Source organism: Nematostella vectensis, chromosome 1 (assembly GCF_932526225.1).
Source record: "Nematostella vectensis chromosome 1, jaNemVect1.1, whole genome shotgun sequence".
Taxonomy (NCBI): domain Eukaryota; kingdom Metazoa; phylum Cnidaria; class Anthozoa; order Actiniaria; family Edwardsiidae; genus Nematostella; species Nematostella vectensis.
Window position 1 is genome coordinate 16,570,724 of NC_064034.1, and position 25,168 is coordinate 16,595,891.

Below are 25,168 nucleotides of genomic sequence, written 5' to 3' on the forward strand. Positions count from 1 at the left end.
CCTCCCCCCTACGTAACTGAAACAACTATGAAATTACCTTTATTTAGATCTTAAAGACTACGAAAAAAAACAATATCACAAATAGCTAGATCTTCTTTTATCTTCTATCACTTAGTATTTGGTTCTAAAAAAGTTACTGAATTGTTCTGACATTTTTACCTCCCCTCCCCTCCCCTTACCTTCTGTCGTTTTTGTCTAGTACTTGAAACCGCGAAGATTTGAAAATGGAGTTCAACCGTTCTCTTCTGTGACGAGAATTGTGAGTACTTTATATGGATTCCATTCTAGTCTTAACGTCTTTGAATGATGCCGATGGATTGAAAGATAGGGGATCTATAAAAGTAACTTAATAACTCATTTACAGAGAAAAATAAGGATAAGTAAGTAATAGAGAATCGTCTACTGATTATATCGGATAACAAGCTTCGAAAATATTACTTAAGTTACTTTCTTTTGATTCCATAATGTTCGAATGTGTTATCTTAGTGGTGGCGAATTGTCAATCCGGGAAATTCCGAGACGGAGAAAAGGCCGTTTAGAAAATCTGGGAAAACGAGATCTTTCTTTTCTAAAGAAAACAAAAAGTCTCCGAGAGTTCGAGATGCCTTAAAAGTTTGCGAGAAAATCAATGTTTCTAGGGACCATTCGCAACCCCTACTGAAATATTGAGCACAATTTATACCAAATTAAATTTTGCGATTCAGCAATTTTTATTGTTGTACAAGCTGTTTACAATTCTTGCTTCCTAGCAGTACAAGCAATGATGGATGTGTCCATTGAAGTCATTGACTCCCCAGACATCAAGGATGATGGTGATGATGGTGATGAAAGTATCATTATAGTATCCCCTTGCAAGCCAGGTAAACATCATAGATTTATTCAGGGGCAAAATTTGACATGATTTTTAGATTTCTCCACCTATGTATGTAATCATTGTAATACTATTATTGTTATTGTAGAAGGTAATGCTGTTAGCACTGCATCACCACTCAAGGGAGATCTTGCCGTAACATTTAACCAGCCAGCTCTAAACCTACCACATGCTAGAGAAGACTGTCGCATACACAAGTTCAAACCACCCTTCTCAAACAACTACAGGCTAAGCAGGCCAATAGAAGGCAATGATTTGTACTGTGAAAAGTGCTACTGCTTTGTGTGTGAAAAGCTTGCCTCAAAGGTATTTGTTAGGACACTTTTACTATAGCAACAGCCTCCCCCCCTTCCTCCCCAAAACTGTCACCATAGTAACAGCCTTACTCCTCCCTCCTCACCACTGTCACTATAGCAACAGCCTTACTTCCTTTTCTTCTCACCACAGTAACTAAAGCAACAGCCTTACCCATTGCTCCTAACACTGTCACTTTAGCAACAGCCTTGCCCCTTCCTTCTCACCACTGTCACTATAGCAACAGCCTAACCCCTTCCTTCTCACCACTGTCACTATAGCAACAGCCTAACCCCTTCCTTCTCACCACTGTCACTATAGCAACAGCCTAACCCCTTCCTTCTCACCACTGTCACTATAGCAACAGCCTAATCCCTTCCTTCTCACCACTGTCACTATAGCAACAGCCTTACCCCTTCCTTCTCACCACTGTCACTATAGCAACAGCCTTACTTCCTTTCCTTCTCACCACTGTCACTATAGCAACAGCCTAACCCCTTCCTTCTTACCACTGTCACTATAGCAACAGCCTAACCCCTTCCTTCTTACCACTGTCACTATAGCAACATCTTTACCTCTTCTTTCTCCCCACTGTTACTAAAGCAACAGCCTTACCCTTCCCTTACCACTGTTTCTACAATAACTGCTTTACCCTTCCCTCTCACCACTATTTCTATAGTAACTGCCTTACACCTTCACTGCCTTTATATCTTCCTTAATACCACTATCACTTTAATAGCAACTGTATCTGCTGGGGCATTAGGAGTAAATTAGATTTATCTCAATAACACTGAACTTGCTAAACACTTATTTTTTATTTTGAACTGTTTCTATTCTAGTGCCCTCAGTGGACTGGCAAATGTGAGGCCTGCCACTGTAATGCATTTGGGAAATCGCCATTTTGGAAGCATTTGAGGGATGTGGTAAGAACTGCAAACACCTTAATCTCAATATCTCAATCTGATAGACAATGATGGTTAATTCCTTTAACATTTGTTACTGTTCGTTACTAAGTTTTGAAAGGGTTTTTAAAAAGCTGACCTTGGTTGCCCTGTCTTGTGGCAATATTGATGTTGTTGTAGAGCGATCAGCTTTGGAAGTTGTCTGTGAACCTGCCAAGATGAGAACAGTATTGGGACAGACCTCAAATGCTGAAGGAGGCATAATGTCATTGATTTTGTTTTGTCTTTTTAAATGTTTAGTTGAAAGGAAAAGAAAACCAGTATCCTAGCTCGCAACATCAACAAACCCAATCGCAACCCAGACATGGGAACCAAGGGAATAATACATGGCGTCCACAAAATCAACAACATCTCCGTCAGATGCAGGCTCTGCAGCAAAACCTTCAGAGAAACCGCCATCTCAATCCTTATAACAATTGGAATCAGGGCCAAATATATCGATTTCTCCAGCATCAACCACAGAATGAAAGATGGCTGTATGCACACACTAGCACAGCCATGGCAAGGAATGTACCTGTTTGTGAGCAGAGAAATGTTGATTGCAGAGGAGGTGGTGGGATTCCTTTACTGACTAATCCACCCAGAGCCGAAGGAGTTGAACAATCTTGTGACACAATGCAAAGGTTGTCGGTGTCAGAGCAAAGAAGGGATCCTGCTAGCGGATTTAGCCAAGATAAAACACAGAGGTGAATACACTTTAAAAATTCCAGAGTCATGCCATCTCTGCAGGTTAAGTAGCTGCGATGATCATCAGCCAGCTACAAGTTATTCAACCCTATAAGCCAGTCAGTAACAACAGTAATGCAATCCCATCAGTCAATCACAACAGTAATGCAATCCCATCAGTCACAACAGTAATGCAATCCCATCAGTCAATCACAACAGTAATGCAATCCCATCAGTCACAACAGTAATGCAATCCCATCAGTCAGTCACAACAGTAATGCAATCCCATCAGTCAGTCACAACAGTAATGCAATCTATCAGTCATTCACAACCATAAGGCATTCCCATCCCGCTATAAAAACAGTAAGAGCTCTCAACAAACTGTTATATCAAGGTGCATGTGAGTATTTAAACCCTAGGGGGATTAGCAGCAAGCCCAAGCAATTGATTTTATTTTTTTGCAAAATTTTTAAGCTATTTTTTTATTCACCGTAGCTTTTTTTATAACAAGCATCAGGTTATGCAGGTTTCTTTTATTTTTCTTAAAATTTGATTTCTCTACAGTTTTCATGAGACTTTGGAGCTTTTTTCTAAATATGTGGACAAATGTGACATGGATGGGCTCCGTCGATTGCTTAAAAACCCCTGCACATGCGACACTGCCTTTTTACTAAAGGTATGTTGTAGACCTTTGAGTTTAAATCAATTTGACTGTAGCTTGCAACTCTGTGCAACCTTTTGTAAAATTTGGTTGTATGTCCACAGACAGCGGACCTGGTATGTACCTCTTTATGGTCAAACGGAACAGGAAAGGTTTGTAACAAAACGCGAAATTTAGACTTGATATGCAAAATATTATGTTAATAACAGGGCTTCTGGAATTACGCGCTTGTGCGGAAGCGGGTAATTTGGCTTTCTCCGCGTAATCCACAAATTTCCGCGTAATTTGGCCAAATTTTGAAAGACAAAACATTAAAGTGCACAGCTGATGTGTTCTTTTAGGGTTCTTACCTCTATTTCTCGTAAAAAAAAAAGACAGATTCTACGTAAGAGTGCGATATTTCGAACTGAATTTCGAAAAATAATAAAATGACTAGGCGTTCTTTGCTAAACCGCGAAGGCCTAGGACTAATAATAAAATACCATTTTTAATTGGCTGGTGGCTAGGATCCAATGAAAACTCACCTAGTATATTTTCGCCCAAAAAATAAACCTTTTTCAAGTTATTTCGTGCTTTCCTTCGGTACAAAATGCAGTTTGGGCGTAAGAATTGATATTCCGTGTAATTTAGCGCTTTATCCAGTAAATAATCCCGCAAAATTTTGATTTTTAAAGAAAAATGTCTTGCAAAATCCCGCGTAATTTAGCGCGTAATGATTGATTTTCCGCGTAATTTAGTGCGGAATTTAGCAAAGAATCCAGCGTAATTTTGATTTTTTTTCCGAGTAATTCCAGAAGCCCTGTAATGAGCTTTTTTAATTGATATCTGGGGAAATACATACATTGATCAATTCATAAATTAGTAGGCAAATCAACATCATCATCCTCATTATTATTATTATTATTATTATTATTATTATTATTATTATTATTATTATTATTATTATTATTATTATTATTATTATTATTATTATTATTATTATTATTATTATTATTATAGTTATCATCATTATTATTGATATTATTATTAAAAATTTTTATCATTCTTTGTTGTTTATTTACGGGTTAATGTGTGTCGTTTTCTTGTCAGATTTCACCAGAACAAATAGGTGTTTGGAAGACGCACCGAAGCAATGGGACATTTGCAAAAGTCTTAGACGTCATCTTTTCAACAGCCGAGGAGGTGTTTTATCTCATAATTTGTGGGAGAATTTGAGGAATGATTACTCTTTTTGTAAAATAATGTTTTATTCAACGCAAGAACCAAAAGTATGTTCATATTACTAAAGCCACCATGATAAAAACTGGCTATTTTATGCTCTATATCATACTAGAGACATTTGAGATATTTTGATTGTTTGCAGGATTTGTGTGAAATTATTGCAGCTAGTGATGACATAAATTGCCATGAAAGCATCACATATCCATCTAATCAAACCGTCATTTTTCACAGTATCTGTCAGAGACGACACTCACAAAGGAAAGACGTGACAAGGCAATAACTTGGTTGAAAGACATTAAGGTGAGATGCTCGTACTAAAATACTCAATCGTTGATTTGTAGATAACCTTTTGAAGGTACAGCAGATGGCCCAGTGAAGGTACAGTAAGGTATTGTAGATGACCCAGTGAAGGTACAGTAATGTAGAGGGCCCAGTGATGTACAGTAAGGTATTGTAGATGACCCAGTGAAGGTACAGTAAGGTATTGTAGATGACCCAGTGAAGGTACAGTAAGGTATTGTAGATGACCCAGTGATGGTACAGTAAGGTATTGTAGATGACCCAGTGAAGGTACAGTAAGGTATTGTAGATGACCCAGTAAAGGTACAGTAAGGTATTGTAGATGATCCAGTGATGGTACAGTAAGGTATTGTAGATGACCCAGTGAAGGTACAGTAAGGTATTGTAGATGACCCAGTGAAGGTACAGTAAGGTATTGTAGATGACCCAGTGAAGGTACAGTAAGGTATTGTAGATGGCCCAGTGAAGGTACAGTATTGTAGATGACCCAGTGAAGGTACAGTATTGTAGATGACCCAGTGAAGGTACAGTATTGTAGATGACCTAGTGAAGGTACAGTAAGGTATTGTAGATGGCCCAGTGATGTACAGTAAGGTATTGTAGATGACCCAGTGATGTACAGTAAGGTATTGTAGATGACCCAGTGAAGGTACAGTAAGGTATTGTAGATGGCCCAGTGAAGGTACAGTAAGGTATTGTAGATGACCCAGTGAAGGTACAGTAAGGTATTGTAGATGATCCATTGAAGGTACAGTAAGGTATTGTAGATGACCCAGTGAAGGTGCAGTAAGGTATTGTAGATGGCCCAGTGAAGGTACAGTAAGGTATTGTAGATGGCCCAGTGATGTACAGTAAGGTATTGTAGATGACCCAGTGATATACAGTAAGGTATTGTAGATGATCCATTGAAGGTACAGTAAGGTATTGTAGATGGCCCAGTGATGTACAGTAAGGTACTGTAGATGACCCAGTGATATACAGTAAGGTATTGTAGATGGTCCATTGAAGGTACAGTAAGGTATTGTAGATGGCCCAGTGATGTACAGTAAGGTACTGTAGATGACCCAGTGATATACAGTAAGGTATTGTAGATGACCCAGTGAAGGTACACTAAGGTATTGTAGATGACCCAGTGAAGGTACAGTAAGGTATTGTAGATGATCCAGTGATGGTACATTAAGGTATTGTAGAATACCTATTGATGGTACAGTATTGGAGATGACCCACTGAAGGTATATTAAGCTATGTGTGATGTATAGTTACTGAAGGTACTTTTGATGGCAGTGAGTTATATATAGTGAGGAAAGCAAATATCCGCCCGAAACATAGCGGAGAATGCTGTAGAAAATGCTTAGTGGCAATGTTTTACCTAGTGTTCGTTGAAAAAAGAGCCTTGCTTACGTTTATGTGTATAGCGAACAAATTGACCCTTACATTGACCCTTTGTTGTTGTGTTCAGTGTCTGCTAGTCAGGGAAGGAATGGCCCAGATGTGGAACAAATTCTTGATCAATCTAAGGAGTGGGACGCTAAGAAGAAAAAGACCCTTTATGGAGTAAGTTCTATAGCCGCAAACAGCGCCTCTATTATAGGAAAATGTTAGAGAAGCATGTGGCTTCTTGGTGTTATGGGATGTAGTGGAGTACTCGCGGGATTGTTTGGACCGGCGTTACTGCTGCTTGAATCATGGAGATTGTGAGAATACGTTAGGGAGTGGTATTAATGGAGCAGTGGCGACTGAAAAGAGGGTAGACGGGTGGCCCTCCCCCAGAAACTGCATGCTTTTTAAAGAGATCGAATTTTAATTATATTTTGAGTATAACCGGCTGATATGTGGTATTCTATTTAAGATTAATATTATTCTTTTTTCTGTCTTTTTATCAGGGATCTCGACCTTTATTTGCGGATCGTCGATCCATGCCTTTAATATGATGTGAAAGCACTTGGCTACACACGAGTATTCCTGAATGTACACCTACCTGCCTGTTCTACAAAACATCTTCTAGGCGACTCGCAAGGTGCTGAAATATAGCTATAACCATCTAACAGTACTAGTGTAGCCTCACTCTGATTGACACAAGATGGACAAAATGTTGGTGAAGTACATCACAGCACGTGGTGTATAAACAACAAAATACCACTGGAAACGAAAGTTAATAATAGCTGTCGTCATCGTTGTATACAGAAAAAGAAAGTATCGCTAGAACTTTCACGGGCCATGGTCTACAGGAATGTTAGTTGTGTATATTGTCGTTTACTGGCTCTGTGCAGTCTTCGACACAGTTTTCGTGAAGTATTGTCTTCCTTAACTGAGAGAACACATCACCATACCTGTTCAGCTGTTCCCAATTAATCACGCCAGGGGCTTTTAAGTGGCCCTTGTAATAATGTAGCTAATAGACATTGCGAACCTGTAAATCAAGTTGTCAAAAACGTATACTGTGTCTGATAAATATGGAAAAAATAGCGCTGAGAGGCTGGGCAATTTCCTTTGAAATTAAAAGAAAATACACTAACAATAGTTTCTCCTATCTTAAGAGCTTTTCTTCTGCCACTTAAATAGTTTTTAAAAAAGTGGACCATTATACCTCAAGGGGGACTGTAAGCGTCAACACTTATCCCCCGCACTAACAAACTCGACTCTCATTTTCATTTATAAAGTCCAGCTTTCTAACTGTGAAGTTGGGAGGGCGGAGCCTCTGTAATAAGGCGGGAGGATCTCACTGATTTAACCGTGTCTGACTTACAATATCTACTGCTCGTCTTAAGTCCGAACATCTTCCTGACTGCGCCCTTAAAACCAGGCAGTCTCGGCCAGTAGATAAGAGGGTTCATGAAGCTGTTCCCATATTGCAAGAACTTTAAGGCAAGCACCAAATTCAACGAGGGCTTGACCATGGGATCCAGCGCTAGATAAAATACCAGGGCCTGGAAAGGCAAACAAGTCACAAGAAATGCGCTAGTTACCATAAAAAGAGTCTTACTAAGTTCACGCTCTCGCTTGGCGTGACGCGTGCTTAGGTTACGATGTTTGAAGGTGATCCACAGTGCGAAGTGTGACAAGACCAAAATAGCAGTAGGGATGAAAAGAAGCGTGACCACCGTAATGTATAAGTATAGGCTTCGCGTGATGATGCCAGTGGATGTCAGGAACCCTTGAAGGTAGATAACCACAGGGATTATCCAGCTTATCGCTATGGCAACCAGGTAGTGCCTCAGGGTGGCCCTGCGGTGTCTGCGTGGTGCCTTGACCATGTAGAGGCGCTCCAGCGAGATCACTGCAAGCGTCCATATACTACACGCACCGAATATCATATCCAGAGCCTGGTAGGCTGACAACAAGTAGCTGTTCTTCACGAAGACGGAAGGGTTGGATATGAAGAGCAAATACATGGGTAAAGGAACAAGTCCCACTAGTAGATCAGTGATACTCAGATTGATCAGGAAATACGTGGTACGACGCCGTAAACTGTGCGTCTTGATTAGTACTATTAGCGTCAACACGTTCAGTGCTATTATCACGAGGGTTTCCATACCCAGGGCAGATAACCAAGCAGCGGATGACCCTAGTAGCGCAGGCGCAGTTTTGTTCATTGTGCTGTCTTATCTAAACCTGAGAGTAAGAAAACAACGCGAAATTAGCATTTCAAACTGTGCAATTCACAAAATAAGATTGAGAAATATAAAACAGTTGCACATCTTACGAAAAAGTCATAATTGCGTCGAGACATAACACGACAACATAATGCGCTCTTCGCTTTCCAATCTCGACATTTGTCAAGAAAGATCTTACTGATATCTTTCGCTTTCATTTCATTTTAAATAGGAGCAAGGCATGCGATGTGTATGGCTCGCCAAGGACCTATTCAGAGTAAAAGCAAACCCCTCTTGACAAATTGAGCATATCCTCTTGTTATAACAGCTTTTAAATGCGTACAATATAGCCTCGAGCGAGTTTGGGCGTAGTTACTAGAAACGCTGTTTCGTCTAGAAGCCGCAAAAGCTAGTAATTATCACGTTAATTGCAAAAAAGGGAATTTCGGCTTTTTTATTCTTACGGAGAATGGCTAAATAACCTATTAACCATAGTCGCTGGTGCAATGATATTCTCGAGATATTAGAACCAAGTTCACATCTCTTCGCAGACAAAATTTACGCGATTTTAATTTTCGCAACCTGTTTATGCGTGACACCTCAGGGGTTCTCTTGATTTTGTTTTCTTTGCAAGACAGTACTACAGGGCCGTACTTAACATGAGACAAAAACTCGTATTAATCTCAGACAAAGTTTTCATGTTAAAAGCATATAAAAGTCGAAAAATATTTCTTGAGTATGGTTATCTAGGCGCCCTGGAAAGTAAAGTGAAATTTAGAAATCAGTTATACAACTTTTATTATGACTTTCCGTTGTTTTGAGATTGATTAAAACGATTTTTCTAGTGCGACAAAAGTTGAGAGCCACATTTTGCCGGCCTCATATCGCAAACTAGTATTATCAAAACTCACAATATCTTTTTAGGTTCCTGACCTAGCAGAGATTGGCCAAATAACAGTCTCTACTAACAACTTTATAATGTAAAATGCACAGGTCCCTTTTTCACGATACGTTTAGGCTATTGTCTCGGTAAAAGTATATAAACAAAGTATCATATTTTGATATATTTCCGTCCCTTTTAATTTAAAAGATAAACTCATTTCGCGACACACCTATAGTATAATAGTTAACTTACAGTTCTGGTGACTTTTCTTGAAGCATTTCGCCTACCCAACATCAATCAATCCTGCTATGTTACTGTGTGCCTTTAGATACCTCTTGTGGGGCGATTCTCAGCTCTATCTGCGTCGATTATTCATAAACGGAAATGGAACAAAATACGAAAGACCTTTTTGATAGCATTTTTCTTGTTAACAATAGAGAAATCATTCTCCCCCATAGAGGCGCTCGAAGTATGTTGCTTTATACCTCAAGGGAAGCTAGCAAGACCCACACCAGCAGTGCCACCGTTAACCCTCGCTATAAAAAGTACAATGATTTATTTTTAAAATAGCAATAAAAGGCGAATTTCTTGATATCGATTAGCGTGATATCTGATAACCATCCATTTAGCATATGACAAACTTGAAAAAAGGAAGTCACGGTAAAACATGATATTTTAACTCATAAAATCACGGGAAATCGTCATAAGAACGATGCGTGCTGCTTTGATTTGTAGTTTTTTTAACTTACAGGAAATAAGGAAAGAAAAACAAATTAGAAATTGTTCTTAAACAAACTATTATTTTGCGGTACGGGGAGTATATTTTTACTCATTATCCATTTTATCTGATTTTTAAAATGATTTAGGGCGATGGAAATATTTTTTTTCAAAATAGCTATTTGTATGATGAAGCAAAAGGTGTCAACGCAAATGAACTATATCCCCTTTGCTAATTCAGTAATCTTAGAAAGGAAAACGGTCTGTACACATTATGTGTGAATTTGAAAGACAGCTCTGTTCGGTAATTAATTCATTACCGACGGATGTTGACGTTTCTTTAAAAAGCTGTGAGCTCAAACCTTAGAGGCTAACCCTGAAAACATGTTTGCCTGTAAAATGAGTTGTATAGCGTTAGTTTCACGACAAGACTTTATAATACTCGCTTTTCATTTACGTCGGAATTAAAGAAAGTTATTTTTATGTTTTGCTGATTTTTGGTCCTTCTTTTATCGTTCTCGATATGCCCGTCGGGAATTTGTGTTGTTTTTTATAAGTTAAGATTGTTTTAATAAGTTTGGCTGTGCTGAGGCAAAATGATATCCGTTTTGTTACATCAAGACCATTTTGGGGGCAAATTAAATATATCAACTTGATGTGCTAAACTAGACTTCTAATTTATATGATTAGAATATTCGTCACAAACTAATGCACTCCAGTTATTTGTTCAAAGGAGGGACGAATTAATGCTAAGGGTTTCTTTAAATATAACGCTTAGTTGTCATATACGGCATTTTTTTACGTAAAAAGACTCCTTATTTTGCTTTTAAATCTCATCTACGGATACCAATTTACGTTTTATCAAAAAAAAGATATGCCCCTAAAGAAAATCGGGAAAAAAAACACCCGCGAAACTGTATAATAACACTAATTATCGCTTTTGATACGTGAAGATTCGAATAAAGATTCGTATAAAGGCGAGACAGCAGTTAAAACATCAATGTTTAGTAATTCTAGAAAAGTATTAAAACATGTAACGTCAAACTAAAAGGAATATAGGCAGACAAAACAGGAAAATAGGGTAATATAAATATACCATACCTTGAACGTATTAAGTCTTGTATGCTTCCTAGAAAAGCACAAAACCATTCCAATGGTTCGAGCCAAGTGTTTTTAGTAAGTCAGTACTCGACGAGGAAACGAAGTTTGCTATCAGTTGCTTGTTGCAAAACACGTCGCTATACATTAGAATTGTGAATTTCCCGTCCAAACAGCTGCCAAATGAGCCAAGTTTCGCAGGCTGGATAAGGCGAGCACGATGCAATATGATAGGAGGTTCGGTTTGGCTCGTGTGAGAAGATTCCCAGTCTGCAGTTCAGGGGTCTGAGGTTATAATATTTTGGTATAAAAAAGGTATGGCTAAATGTATTATAGGCAACGAATACAAAAACCAGCGCCGCGCTACTACAGACACTAACAAGAAAAAAAAATCTGCTCCTTGATTCCCACTTCGCTCACCTGACGTTAAGCCAAAATGACAAGTTTCGTTGCGTATGTGAACAAAATTGGTGAGCTATCATCTGAGATAATTTAAAGTGAGTTTTGCGTGTTGAGTCATGTCAACTCTCTTAGTTTGTTCCGCAAGCGCCTTGACTGTTGTCAAGTCATTGGTCGCGCAAAAGAACTTGCCGAGTTGGATCGTGATTTGCCCATTTGAGTGTCGTCACTACAGCGCTGTTGCTACCGACAAGTAGCAATAATACAAAGTCCATTTGCTTTGACCAGCCACCTCCGGTTTCCGTCCTTCTTTGGAAGGCTAGACCTTTCTTACAATTGCAAGTTCAACGGGAAAGCCACTTGTTCCGGCAAAAAGCCATTCAATAAATCGAACTAAAGCTGGCGTCTAATGTGTAATGCTGATATGGCGATAGAGGCTTGGTGAGAAGGTTACCTTTATCGATAAGTTGCTTAAGCAATAAGAAAAGAATCCACTTTTCCTTTTGATATCATTTAAGAGTAACCACTTTGAAATGATTTGTTAAAAAGAGAATTGTTTCCAAAGCCGAATTGTCAGCGGGTGGCTCTCGCCAACAATTCAATAAGAATTGGAATCAATTTGGGAGAATACTAGAGCGTGTCGATAGGGTTAAAAAAGATAAGCCATTTAAACCTAAATAGCATAAATAATTCTACCAGTTTCACTGCCCTCAAAAGATGTAGATGTCGAAGCCTTAAAAATTTCCGGGATTTTTTTTTCCTCACCAGGGAACTAAGTCGGATATTTTCCCTCTCTTTCGGGTCGATAAGTGGATATGGTTGGAACAATTCTCAAAATATTAGAAAATGATATCTATGTTTTCTTCGCCTTAATTGCAGTAGCATGAAAAAGGAACGAAATTGAAAAGAAAAAGCAGTACTGTTCTCTTTGTAGGATGGAGCCCCTGTTTTTTTTAGCACACAAAATATAATAAATTCCTTACCTTCTCTTAAAAATAATCCAGCAGATATATTCTAATACCCGTCTAACGTAGGGCTTTGATAAGGACTTTGTGACAGCAGAATTTAACGAACTCTTGAATGTTTCACCGAATGTCAATATCGACTCTGTTTGAATACGATTGAATGGCGATATCTGGTCAAGCTCCCTTATCTTATTAATCATTGCCTAGTTACTGAGTGCTCAACAATTGCGATGTTTGACTAATTGCTCTGACTAGAACTCTCTGCAGAAAATGTCGACCGTCAATTATCAGCGCCACAATCTATTACATGAGGACTCTGAATTCTTATAGGCCTATCTATGAATGTAATTACAATCGCTTTACGATAACTTTCGAATGCGAGTTCCCGAAGGTAATTTCTTTAAAATAATATTGTCGAGGAAACACCCACCTGTTTTAACTTTCCTCGCCTATACTCAATTCCAACTTATGATTTCTATTGCGGGGTAAGTAACAGGGCGTTTTCCCGTATACTAAATTTAACGCTTACGCCGAAAAGTGATAGCCGCCGCCTCAAGGAATCTTAAGACTCATGAAAAAAAAAAAAAATTCAAGTCAATTACACTACTTCAAATGCACATTAAATTTCAATAGGCATTTTGTTCAACTAGTCTAAAACAAACGCAATAAAAAAAGTTAATAATTATTTTTTATCATTAAGTATTTTTATAGGACATTTAGGCAATGCTACCTAAAACTAACGAATAACGTAGTAAAATTATACCCAGTGATAAAAAAAAAAAATATTTACATTTTTTTATTATCTTACAATCACGCATGGGACCTGCATCACTAACAATTTTTTTATCTCACGCGAGCTCGCGTCGTGTTTAATAGAAATTGGAATGGAAATAGTGGAATTGGCTGACCATCAATCGGCTTGTACCGGCTGTGAGACTTCCACGGCCAAAACAAATTATGCAAAATAATTACAACCAGATCAAGAAACTGAGACATAAGACCAAGGGATAAATGGTCTTGAGGATTTGCATCCAACCGAGGCGATAGGAACTACTGTAACGCGAAATAATAGCACAGGTTCTTATCAAATCTTAAATCGAACAAGGAAAAACAACATAATTGACCAATTCTACAAAACGCTCAAGGTACCACACAAGAAAAAGAGATCGGTATAACAGCTCAAGTCACACAGAGATATATTCTATTCTGATGCTATTTCCTAACACAAAGCACGCTCTAGATGATATGGGATAGGGGGAACTTGATCAGGGCCAATCAAACATTGGCCTAGGATTGGCTGGGGGGGGGGGGGGGGATTCGGAGTCATAGGTATCATATGGAAAAATATGGTGTTTAATAGGAATTGCCCCCATGTGCACGCCCCTGACTTTTGCACGCAAACATATGCTAAGTATTTCCATAAAAAAACAGTTCCAGCTCAATGCGAACCAGGGTAGTATTGTAGTTTAGACAATTACTTTGATTTCGGGAAAGAAATATCAGGGCAGAGCGCTATTAGAAATAATGTGGCGTGGTGAATATAGGTGTAGCCAGGCAGCGGTATTCCACGAAAAAATGCAATATGCGTCAAAAAGAAGATTGGTTGATGGAATAACAGCCGTTTTGACTGCGAATTGGCTTCCGTCAAACAAACAGTCTCGTCTTAGGAACTAGAAGCAAAAGGTACACGTGTGATTAAAAAAAAGTGTAAATTGACGGATAAAAGCATTCTCATTTATTTACTGAAATAATCATAACTTATCAGCGCTTAAGAGCAATGATAAGAGAAATCCCTACACTCTAATGGCAAGCTTGAATGCCTCGATGTTTTCAATGTTGACTAACAAGGAAGGAACCAATGTCGGAACCAATACGGTGACTATTGACTGATGTTGTAGGCAACCTTACCAGCGTCGCACGTTCTTTGTAGCGCAGCTATGCAGACGCAATGCCTGGACTGAATTTGTACCGTACCACACCGTTCACCAGGGCCCTAGCAGAGGGGGGTAGTCAAAGGGCATATGTACTCCCGTGGGAAATCACTAAAGAAAGGAAGCAACTATGCTAGTCGTGTCAAGGGGAATATTAAGAAAAGTGATGTTGCCGAGTTTGTAACTTGGTCTGGGTCAAATTACGGCGCCTTTGGTAAAATGACGTCAAAAGCCCAGCATGGAAACGAGGCTGACATGAAAATCATTAATATCGTTGCTATTTTACAACGAAATATCACGAAACTTGCAGCGGATAATCATCACATCATTCAGAGGACATACCCTTCTTTTAATTCTGTCACGTAACCCTTGACATGAAAACCAGGCATATTTATAAAATCCTTAATATCTATATTACTTGTTAACGAAATCTCACGAAACTTGCAGCAAATGACTAAATCGAATTTTGAGGCAATGATTTCATTTTTGTCATGTGATTAACATGACATGAAAACGAGGCTGATTACTCAATTACATGAAAACGAGGCTCACAAAATCTTTGCTTCAAGGCATTTTTCTTAAAATCAAGAATAAAAGTTTGAATTCTATGTTAAATGCCTTATCGAACGAAAATACACAGTGGATTACATCAAAAGTCCTCTACTACTATACATCAAATGTAGTCCTTGTCTTAATCAGAATTCCTGATAAATATCATCAGTCTTACTCGCCCTCAGACTCATCTGAATCGGATACATAATCGCTGCTATCATCATCGTCGTCATCTTCATCATCATCATCATCATCACTCTCTTCTTCCTCTTCTTCCTCGTCTTCCTTCTTCATCATTGTTGCCAGACTTGTTTTGGCAGTCTTCGCAATTGGCTGAGCAACCACAGAGATCTGTGCACTTTAAACCCGACTTCTTGCACTGGCACCTGTTTGTGACGCACCTGTCCTTGGCGCATTTACACTTGACTAACTGGAAAATGGCCTGTGGGGCAGGAGGTGATGTGATCATAACCGGGTCCCACACCTTGTCGCCATCGTTCCATTTCCATCCATACTTCTCTGGTGAAGGTAAGACTGGGTTGGCAACTGTTATCGTTGTTCCAGACGAGTAGCTGGTAATGCGCCCAAAGAACAGCTTGATGCAAGGCTGCGTCAGTAGGGGGAAGCTGTTGCGATCTGGCTTGTTTCTTGGTTAAAACCACCATCGCAATTCCTTAAGGGAGAAGATTTCTGTCTTCGGGACCAAGACCTGGCAAACAAACTTCGCTACACCACTGTGGCTCTCGTCACTTGGGAGAGGACTTGTTCCGAGCTGAGCTATAGACCGAAGCCAATGACATGAGCAGTGATTCCTTGAGCCTGCATTTCATAGTATTATTTATGTTACTTTGGATTACAGTTTGATTAGTTTTACTTTTGCTAATTAAGCCTATACCTGCATGAGAACGGTGAGCAGCGTAGACCATTCGTAGGCAGGGGCTGCTAGTAGCGGTGGAGCTCCGATCCTGGTGAGGGGCTGGCATTCATTAACAAGGAAATTAAATCCCGCCCAGACAGGCACTTGAGATGGGCTCATTCCTCCATCAGCATCTTCAACTGGAATGTGCGTAAGACTGCACCCAAGGAGCCAAGCAAAATTCTTCAGTTTAACTGTTATTGGGAGATCCTCCACACTAAAGCTAGAGGAAGGGTAGGTAGGACTTTTTCGGGGTTTTAGGAGCAGGGCATTCTAGCATTGTTGTCTGGGGAAGGTCTTTAACAGAGCGATCGTTGCTTCTCGTCGAATTCAATCTATGTAATTTATACTGCGAAATAATGGATATTGTGTAAGTGTTACTTCTGGTAATTCCCCTGAGCTCTGGTGTAGGATCCTGGTCGCATTTCCTCTGGTTAATTGCCAAAGCCGTTCCATGGAGGGTTCCCTTTCCATCGGACATGTCTTCGGAAAAATCTACGTTGTCTGCAGCAAAGAAGATGTGGCGTCCAGGTACAACGTCCGTCGGGATGAACAGGCCACTTCTCTGTTCCATGCGCTGGACCACGTGCTTTTGAATTTGGGATTCAGCTCTTAGAATACGATTGTATTCTACCGACATCCCGAATCCATGCAGCATATTTACAATCGATTTGCTCCTAATACACTGGTGTATTGCCAAACCAATGGCAAGCTGTTGTGACATTTCTTTTGGTGTCCAAATTACCTTAAAACAACATAAAAATAGAATAAATAAATAAATGAAAAATAATATATCATTTATTCGAAGGGCGTTAAAACCAAATTAAAAATACCTCTGACTTCCTCTTCTTCGCCTGGCGGTCGGTAAGGGTCATCAAGATGTCGAAAGATGGTGCTTTGGCTCAGGATGACTGCCCGCTTGTAGACCTTACTGAGCTTTTTATCTAGGATGACATTTCAATAGTTCATGAAATCACGAAAATATCCTACAGAAGGCTGCCTTCAAAAACGTTGTGCACTCACCCGAAGCGAAATCCATAGGACCGTATACTACCCATCTGAAAAAGCAATGGAGCTTCTTGGGAAGGTGCTTTTCACCGAGGTCGTCAAATTGTCCAGTGAAGATCCAGCTCTCGCTGTTGTTTATGCGCTTCCGAAGGAGTACTGCAGTAGCATCATAAATTACTTTCATTTCGGCGTCTGTGGAACAGTCTTCCTCGATTAATATCACGGAGTTATCACGAGTTTCTTTGATAGTCAGTCTTTCTGGCTCACTAACTCGTTTCGGCGCCTGTGAAACTCGACATCCGGAATATGACTTGTAGTTGCTTAAGGGTCTTTCTGGTGCATGATGTATCAAGTTCTGCCATATTCAAAGGTTTCAACTTTTTCAAAGCCTTCTTAGTTATATCTAAGAACTCGATTCTACCAGCTATCACGGCATTATCATCGCTTGGTAAGTACTAGGAGCTTCGCAGGACATTTGTGACATTACCTAGGTAACAGCTATTGTGATATTTGACATCTATGGCAACAGCGTCTCCAGTGTCGATTGATGTAGCGAGCTTTGTTTGCAATTTCACATCTCCAAGAATCTCTACAGCAGACCGGATAGACAACCCTGCTGCCTTTGTGCTTACAGCATGTAGCGAATCTTTGTATTTGGCAGGCTGATCACAGAAGAAGCAAAGTGCCTTACCGTAGGGGGTCGTCTGTGACCTTGTTATTTTCTTGCTCTCATCCTTTTTCCGCTTAGAATTTGGTCCATCCTCAAATTTCATCTGGGCTCTTTTCAGTTTTCCAGCGTTAGTGGCATCCTGATAGCATGATCTATACCAAGTTGCATTCTCTGCAGCCAATTATTCCACGGAGTAGGGTTTGAGCATTTCCCAATTACCTTTATAAAAAGGATCTCCAACTCTCTTCTATGAATTGAAGCAACCTTTGATGGAACGACGGATTTTGTACCAAGGGCTCTTTTGTTTTCTCGTGACACAATATACGGAATCGAAAATCTGGTTTGTCGTCTGACATGGCCGGAAAGGCCACCTAGGCTGTACTTATAGAACGTATAGAGAAAACATGGCGGATCACTTTTTCCTTTTAAAATACCGCCGAGAAGTACTGCATACCATTAATACTTAGTCTCCCAGAGAAATACAACGGAAGTCCGTTATTAGCAATGCAAAACAGCTGCTAGATTTACTTTTAAATGCTTCAAACTAATATTTTCTATGCATTACATAATTTTTCGAAACGTCTTTCATGCATAATCATTTCAATAAATATCCAAAATGGCGGATACGAGATGGCGGGAATTATTTCAAATTGCTTTGAGAACTAGCAAATTGAATAGCCTTACGACAAAAATAATGCTATTACCTTCTGAATATATGATAGTCATTTGCTGCAAGTTTCGTGAGATTTCGTTAACAAATAATATAGATATTTGAGGATTTTATAAATATGCCTCGTTTGCATGTCAAGGGTCACGTGACAGAATAAAAGCAAGGATATGTCCTCTGAATGATTATCCGCTGCAAGTTTCGTGAAATTTCGTTGTAAAATAGCAATAGATATTAATGATTTTCATGTCAGCCTCGTCTCCATGCTAGGCTTTTGACGTCATTTTACCAAAGAGCGCCGTAATTTGACCCAGAGCACGTTACAAACTTGTCAACATCACTTTTTCTTATTATTCGAAGTCCCCTGGACACGACTAGCATAGTTGCTTGCTTTCTTCAGTGATTTCCCACGGGACCTATTTTTTCGACATATGCTCCCTGACTAGGGGGGGGGGGGGGGGGGCACTGCTGGTGCCCTACCAATATTTTCCAAATGTTTTTGTATCGTCCTCCCCCCCCAAAAAAAAATGTTTTGAGACCTGCTTCAGCTCTATTTACGTCTGGATAACGTAAATAGCTGGATAACGTAAATAGCTGGATAACGTTAATGGCATTGATCAATAAGTAACGCAAAATATGTCACGTCTCTTCATAAGAAAAAAAAAAAAACTTATAAACTACCGTGCGAAAATCCAGTGGATGGGTTAACTCAGGGCCCCTGGTTTACTAAAATCTGAAAAAGGTATTTCGAGTGAACCTACCACCTACCACAATTAGGATGGCATATTCCTTCCAAATGTTCGTATATAGTCAAGACCGCATAGATGCTACTACCCATAGCTACCAACTAAAAACGCGGGCTGGTAGTCAAATCAAACCCTTTGCGAATAGATTTGGCAACTTTGTCACTAACAAACACGCGCTGGCCTTGGCTATCTGATAGTCTATGCTACCTTTTATATTAATTATATTGTATCAATTAATCATTATTTATTATATTATTTGTTATTGGAATCCTGTAATTTGGCTTTTAAGGCTACGAGAGGACTAATTAACGAGTATTATTAGTCATTTCTCCTTCAGTTCTCTCAATGCAGTGTACAATCGTGTATTCTTTTCCGTTATTGTCTTTTACCAAAAAAATATTCAAACAAGATTTTTGATTTTTGATTTTTTCTGATCTCTTGAAGAGTTCGGTCTAGCACATGTCCGTTAGCGAGATGGCCTGGTAATATGGGTTAGTAACATGTCTTGACGACGTTCATTTTATCTAGTGGGAATCGAGAGGGGCCTGGGGGTTGCGCGGCGCTGGATGACTTGATTGTGACACACAGGTAGCCCGCCCGATGTACCATAGCATAGAAGCATAGCTATACCATATTTCTATGGCACCGCTCTAATTATTTTCTTGAGTGTTTCATATAATTTTCTCAAATTACAGTATTTAATTTTTAACAGCTTGAAAAAAATGAATTCAAGACCTAACGGAATATATACTTTAGCTTTATCATGTCCCCCCCCCCCCCCACCCATCTGTTTTCTGTTACTTCCTTGTTCACTAGTCAGAATTGCTTATAAAATCAAGGTTGATGGATCCTTGCATTAATATGCCGTCTCGATATTGGGATATATTTTAGGGCATTCTATTCAAGATTTTAATAATGAATATCAGCTGCCAGCTACCCAGATGACCCTATTGTCATACGTTTGTTCTGTGACAATACTCGTGAAATGATGTTCAAATAATGGGGGAAAAATGAAACGAGCTGGCATCTTTTTAATTTAGCGCTCGGCGGCTGAAAAACATGTTTCAAAAATTCACAATGTTCACATTAAAAATCTAATTTTTATATTTAAAAGAATCCAAAACTCTTTGAAAAATATTTGTTAATATTTGTTTTTAAGTTTTGTCTTTGAACTTAGTACATCCGACATGACGAGAAAACATGGCGTGACGCTTCAAATAAGCCCATTTCACATCTAATAAGGCGGAAATTCCTCTTAGCAAACAAAATATCAAGTGCGACTTTTTTTTAAATTGATGCGACTTTTTGTAAAGTGTCATTGAAATTTGAGCTTTTCGTCCCGAGCTTATACACAGGGCAATGATGATCAAGGAAAAATTATCTTAAAAAGCCAAAATCTGGTTATGTGGACTTCGGCCTCACGTTATTTTTGTTTTAAAAATCAGTCCATAATGCAAGGAACCTATAGCCACTGAAGAAATTGTCTTCTTTTTCTATCTGGAATCCGTTTTATTCCGATAAAAGTTGCTTACCGCAATGCTAAAGTGATGAGAAGTGTCGTTTTTTGGATCAAACTTATCCGACGCGTTGTACTTGTCTGTGGCAAGCAGCTCACACCAGTACTTGGAGCTCGAGTCCGGGCTGGACGCAGTTAGTGTTGATGGAGAAACACGCGAGAAGATCCACACACTTGAACCAACATTCCGTGCGATAGATGCTGCACTAAGACACGCTCTAGAACTTCCACGTCCTGGTACGAGTACTGTAGGCATTCTTGATTAAGTTGCCAAAGAAAGTCATTGATGTCTTTATTAATGCCATGTTGGGTCTGCACTCTTTAAGCATGAATTGAGATGACCAGGAAGATACAGAGGGCAGCAGGAATATTCATGGCAAAAAACTTCACAGAGTGGTTCACAAATGAATTTTATATATCATTATAAACTACCTTCATTAATAATATACCACGGATCGTTTTTACTTTACCAAGCATCGCTAGTTACGTTATGAAACTTATAATTGAAGGATGCGGTGGTTATTATGAGATCTTAGACTTAGCTTGCTTGCCAAGTTTCGTTCGCAAGACATATAAATCAATTAGTTTTATGATAGGCATGTTTGCTACAACTCAATGACATCAATCAGGGAGTTTTTTTTTAAATAAAGAAATCGAAAGAAAGCACTGTGGTCTTTAAGCTTACTGTTATGATTCATTTGCAATTCTACCAGGTTAATTAACCCTGTATGTATTCATCCTCTCTATTTCAAGAGAAAATTTTAAGACAAAAGTATCGAATTATTTGCAAGAATTCCTATAAAAATCCTCATGATTGCAAACATTCATTTCAAGGCAAATAAGATTTTAGAGCTAAACCTTTTTATTCGACTTTTTTCTTAATAAAAAGAAGAGTAATATCAAAATCAAATGATGCATTTTCCTTCAATATTTAATAATAAATTAAAAGATACATCCAGTGATGATTTGGTAATTTGGTAATTTGCAATAGTAGAAAGATATATACGCTAAATCTAGGAAGGCTGTTTTATTGGTACCCAGGGTATAACCAGGATAAAATGAACCAGAAAATGCATTTGCTGTAGTTTGATAACAATACTGTACACCTAGGATTCATTAATTTTTAATTTCAAAATGAAAAGTACATAAATAAGGCAGTTCTTTATTCTTTTGTTATTGTTTACACTTTTCATTCATTTTCTATTTCTCGGAGAATCGAGTTGATCTTGATGAAAGCATCAACTTCAGGTAGCCAGTAGGACACCACTTTGGGAACTGTTAAAAAAAAAAAAGACAAAAAGACAAAAACGCATAAGAAAGAGTACATTCGAAGGGTACATTCTTTATTTCACAAGCTGGATTTACACACGTCTTAAGATAGCGTACAATAAGATACGAAATCTAACAATCAGAGAAGACCGCGGTGATCATGGTTCCTAAAACTACTTGGTTCCTAGTCAGTTTCTACTCAGTTCCTAATGGTGGTGGTGGTGGGGGGGTAATGTTTCAATTACAAAATATCGAATTAAAAAGCGCGTGAAAGGTTTGAATTTTTTTTCTATAATTATGAACCAGTTTCTACTACCAGTCAAGAGTAGAAACCGGTTAGAAACTGTCTAAAAATCATGCAAATCTCTATGAATTTTGTTAATTAAGAAAGAATTCCCCTTCTTTCGTATGGTTTTTCAGAAATTCCTGTCAATTCCAGTGCAGTTTTTCTTTGACTTTCAAGCTCCTAATAGTAAGAATTCTATTTACAAAACACGCGTTTTAAGATCCTACTTAATTACGCAACAGCTCGTAATCAGTCCCTACTTCAGGAAATAATAAAATTGTTCGTACCTCGTTTCTATTTGTACAAACAAATCCAAATTCGTACCCCTGATTTTACTCGGTTGCATTATACTATGTGTTGTGTATTAAAGTATTTTCAATTATTAGGAACCAGTTTCTACCTCCAGTCACGAGTAGAAACCGATTAGAAACTGGACTAAAAAAATGATGGAAATCTTGATAAATTTAAAATAATTTCCCTTCTTTCGGATGATTCAAATTATATCCCGGTCACTTCAGGTCCATTTTCTATTTTACTATCCGTAATTTAGATAGCGCAGTTAGTTATTGGTGTAGCTAGCGTGACTACCAAGCGTGACTTCTACATTCTAGATTTTATTACTTACCAACGATCTCCAACTAAGGCCCGATTCATACGTCGCGCTCCTGCCGTGCCCAATCTAATCTAGTTTGGTTTTGGCAAATATACAGTTCGACGTCTGAATCAATAAGTTCAGCCTCGCAGAAATACGTTCGCACAGCACCAATCGTGAAGCACCGCAAAAACAAAATCGTCTAGCTTTTGATGTGCCGAATCAAGATGTTATTTGGTGCAACAAAAAATCCGCATCAAATTCCTATTCGCTACCTATTGGGCGCGACTCATTCATTGCGACGTCTAAATCAACGTTGGAACCAAATTATTTGTGTCGATACAAATAGACAATTAGATTTGACACGACAGGAGCGTGACGTATGAATCGGGCCTTATAAACCGATTGCTTCGTTTCACCACGGCAGGAGCGCGACGTATGAAGCTTGCGTTGAAACAGTTTTGTATTTCGAAACAATATCATGTTTTGAAGTATGCGTTACCTTGACATGAAAATAACGTTAACGAGCTGGTTTCAACAATTTCGTGCCTCGATATACAGCCTCGTGACTCCAACATCTAAAAGACAAATAGTTTAAAAAAAGGTAACAAGTGCAAATATACTGGCAGTATGGTGTATCAATGGTACGATAGTGTGCATCCACATCAGTAGCCCATCAAAAACACCAAAGGAGCTACATAACACTGATACTAATAATATGGACAGAAGGTGTGGGATTGATAAGAGATCCGTTTATCGACCGGACCGGGAGTAAAAGCGAGTTGATGTTATATGCATCAGACATGAATATTGGCGCAAATTCGCAGCTAATGTTTCAAATAATTCGTTCAAATAAAAAAAAACATTTTTAACGCCTCTTCGTAGATTCTGTCAATCGGATCTATGGGGAATATAATTGCTAATACTCTCATCTGTGGGAAATATCATTGCTAATACTTTTTAATATTGAATATCAATAATTTGGAATATGTCAAAAGCACCTAATTCTAGCTACACGCCTGGGTGAGGGTAGAAAGATAAATCAGAAGGGGGTAAAGGATATTTTGCGATGGATATCTAAACCAAGTGCTGAGAGGCGTGGACATTGCAGAACAGCGCTCTTCCTATAGCGCCACCCAGACATCACGTGATAGCGACTAGTCACGTGACTTACCGTGAACAGTTCCTCTAATACAGTAGGCTTCACCACAGCGATAAACCTCTCGACCAACTGGTCCTGGAAACGAAATAGGAACAGCTGTTAGCCATGGACAAATTGCGTCGACACTACAGTTCTCGGGACTGTTAGGATAGATAAATGCATTTCAAACTACAGGCTGCAATGTTACTTTTAAAACTCGAGTCAACAAGTATACTTTTTTTCTATATTTTGAACAAATGAGCAACGCTGTACCACCAGCTTCCCTAAATAAATAAACAAACAAACAAAAAACAAAGCTAAAACTCATTTTGAACGTCAGTCACTTCAATTTGATAGTGGTTTTAAAATCATGATCCCGATTAAATTGAATTAGAATCATGAACGCCTAATCGAGTCAAAGACGATTGAATAACGATGTTCGAGTACACACCTGCGTGATACCAGGGCGTTCCATAACGGTACAGACGATACACTTAACAACCGATCTCATAAATTCTTTATTCACATTTCCCTCTAGATTCAGCCAGGGTCGACTTATCACTTTGAAACTCTCGGGTTTGCTAGGAACATAAAAATTAGATATAAAAATAGGTATGACGGAATGAGAACATAGGAAAGTAGACGGACAGGGGGAAGGGTGGTAGGTATTGAAGTTGGATCGTAGGTAGGTGTCTAGGATGGTGGGTGGGTTGCTGGTTGGGTGGTTAGATGGGAAGGCAGATAGGTAGGTAGGTTGGGATAGGTACATAAACCTACATTCTAAATTTCAGGACTTTTAATGATATTCACGAAAACGTTTATGACCCTTTATATAGAAAATTACCTTCACCCGTAAATGTATAATCTGAAGGCAACTTACTTCTCAACTTAAACATAAACTCAACGTCTCATAAACTTCTATTGTGGATGATATTTTCCATGACTTTTAAACACTTTGGTGAGGTTTTATTCAAATTCTTTGACTTTTCAGGCCTGGAAAGGACATTTCTAAATTCTATGACTTTCAAGGATTTTAATGTCCCGTGGGAAACCTGGATAAGGTAGGTAGATTGGTAGGTAATGCAATCAGCAGTAACGCCCTTTCTACCTGGAGCTTTCTTTCTGGGGGTCCGAAGCAAGCTTTTCCGCATTTTCAGACTCCTGATTTGCGTCTGCTGCTGGTATGACTGTTATTTCTTCTAGGTCCGTCTACAACAAGACGTCAGGTCAAACAACACACATAA

At 38.9% G+C, this 25,168-nt stretch overlaps 3 protein-coding genes across 7 annotated transcripts in view; 1 reads left to right on the forward strand and 2 right to left on the reverse strand.

Annotated features, from left to right (window-relative positions):
- Window positions 1–80: 80 nt before the first annotated feature.
- LOC116617584 lies at window positions 81–7,490 on the forward strand. Of its 4 annotated transcripts, none has more exons than XM_048724060.1 (12): window positions 81–254; window positions 302–380; window positions 750–860; window positions 960–1,177; window positions 2,005–2,088; window positions 2,368–2,813; window positions 3,358–3,469; window positions 3,559–3,606; window positions 4,544–4,636; window positions 4,907–4,975; window positions 6,435–6,529; window positions 6,859–7,490. In XM_048724060.1, the coding sequence occupies exons 3-12, from the start codon at window positions 761–763 to the stop codon at window positions 6,899–6,901; spliced, it is 1,308 nt and encodes a 435-aa protein (XP_048580017.1). In that variant the 5' UTR covers window positions 81–254; window positions 302–380; window positions 750–760; the 3' UTR covers window positions 6,902–7,490. The 4 variants fall into 4 exon arrangements, with proteins under 4 accessions (XP_048580017.1, XP_048580072.1, XP_048580043.1 ...); XM_048724024.1 differs by having other exon boundaries at window positions 82–254; window positions 753–860; XM_048724115.1 differs by lacking the exon at window positions 302–380 and having other exon boundaries at window positions 81–259.
- Window positions 6,757–12,784, reverse strand: LOC116617585 (ultraviolet-sensitive opsin). 2 transcript variants are annotated; one of them, XM_032380410.2, is made up of 3 exons: window positions 11,270–12,783; window positions 9,704–9,810; window positions 6,757–8,587 (listed from the first exon to the last, which is right to left on the reverse strand). In XM_032380410.2, exon 3 carries the CDS (start codon window positions 8,566–8,568, stop codon window positions 7,645–7,647), a length of 924 nt encoding a protein of 307 aa, XP_032236301.2. In that variant the 5' UTR covers window positions 8,569–8,587; window positions 9,704–9,810; window positions 11,270–12,783; the 3' UTR covers window positions 6,757–7,644. The 2 variants fall into 2 exon arrangements, with proteins under 2 accessions (XP_032236301.2, XP_032236303.2); XM_032380412.2 differs by lacking the exon at window positions 9,704–9,810 and having other exon boundaries at window positions 11,270–12,784.
- Window positions 12,785–21,743: 8,959 nt separating this feature from the next.
- Window positions 21,744–25,168, reverse strand: part of LOC5501083 (general transcription factor 3C polypeptide 1) — a 41,989-nt gene continuing 38,564 nt past the window's right edge. Inside the window, exons 38-42 of the mRNA XM_048728285.1 lie at window positions 25,033–25,133; window positions 24,376–24,505; window positions 23,958–24,020; window positions 23,286–23,361; window positions 21,744–21,911 (exon numbers count right to left, since the gene is read on the reverse strand). Of these exons, the coding sequence (XP_048584242.1) occupies window positions 21,826–21,911; window positions 23,286–23,361; window positions 23,958–24,020; window positions 24,376–24,505; window positions 25,033–25,133 (456 nt within the window). The 3' untranslated portion in view covers window positions 21,744–21,825. The remainder of the gene's footprint in view (window positions 21,912–23,285; window positions 23,362–23,957; window positions 24,021–24,375; window positions 24,506–25,032; window positions 25,134–25,168) is intronic.

Coding starts and splice junctions, on each gene's coding strand:
- LOC116617584 (XM_048724115.1), top strand. CDS start 761: ATGATGGATGTGTCCATTGAAGTCATTGACTCCCCAGACATCAAGGAT. Junction 1,178..2,004: donor GTGAAAAGCTTGCCTCAAAG/GTATTTGTTAGG, acceptor TTTCTATTCTAG/TGCCCTCAGTGGACTGGCAA. Junction 4,637..4,906: donor TCTTTTCAACAGCCGAGGAG/GTGTTTTATCTC, acceptor CATTTTTCACAG/TATCTGTCAGAGACGACACT.
- LOC116617585 (XM_032380412.2), bottom strand. CDS start 8,568: ATGAACAAAACTGCGCCTGCGCTACTAGGGTCATCCGCTGCTTGGTTA.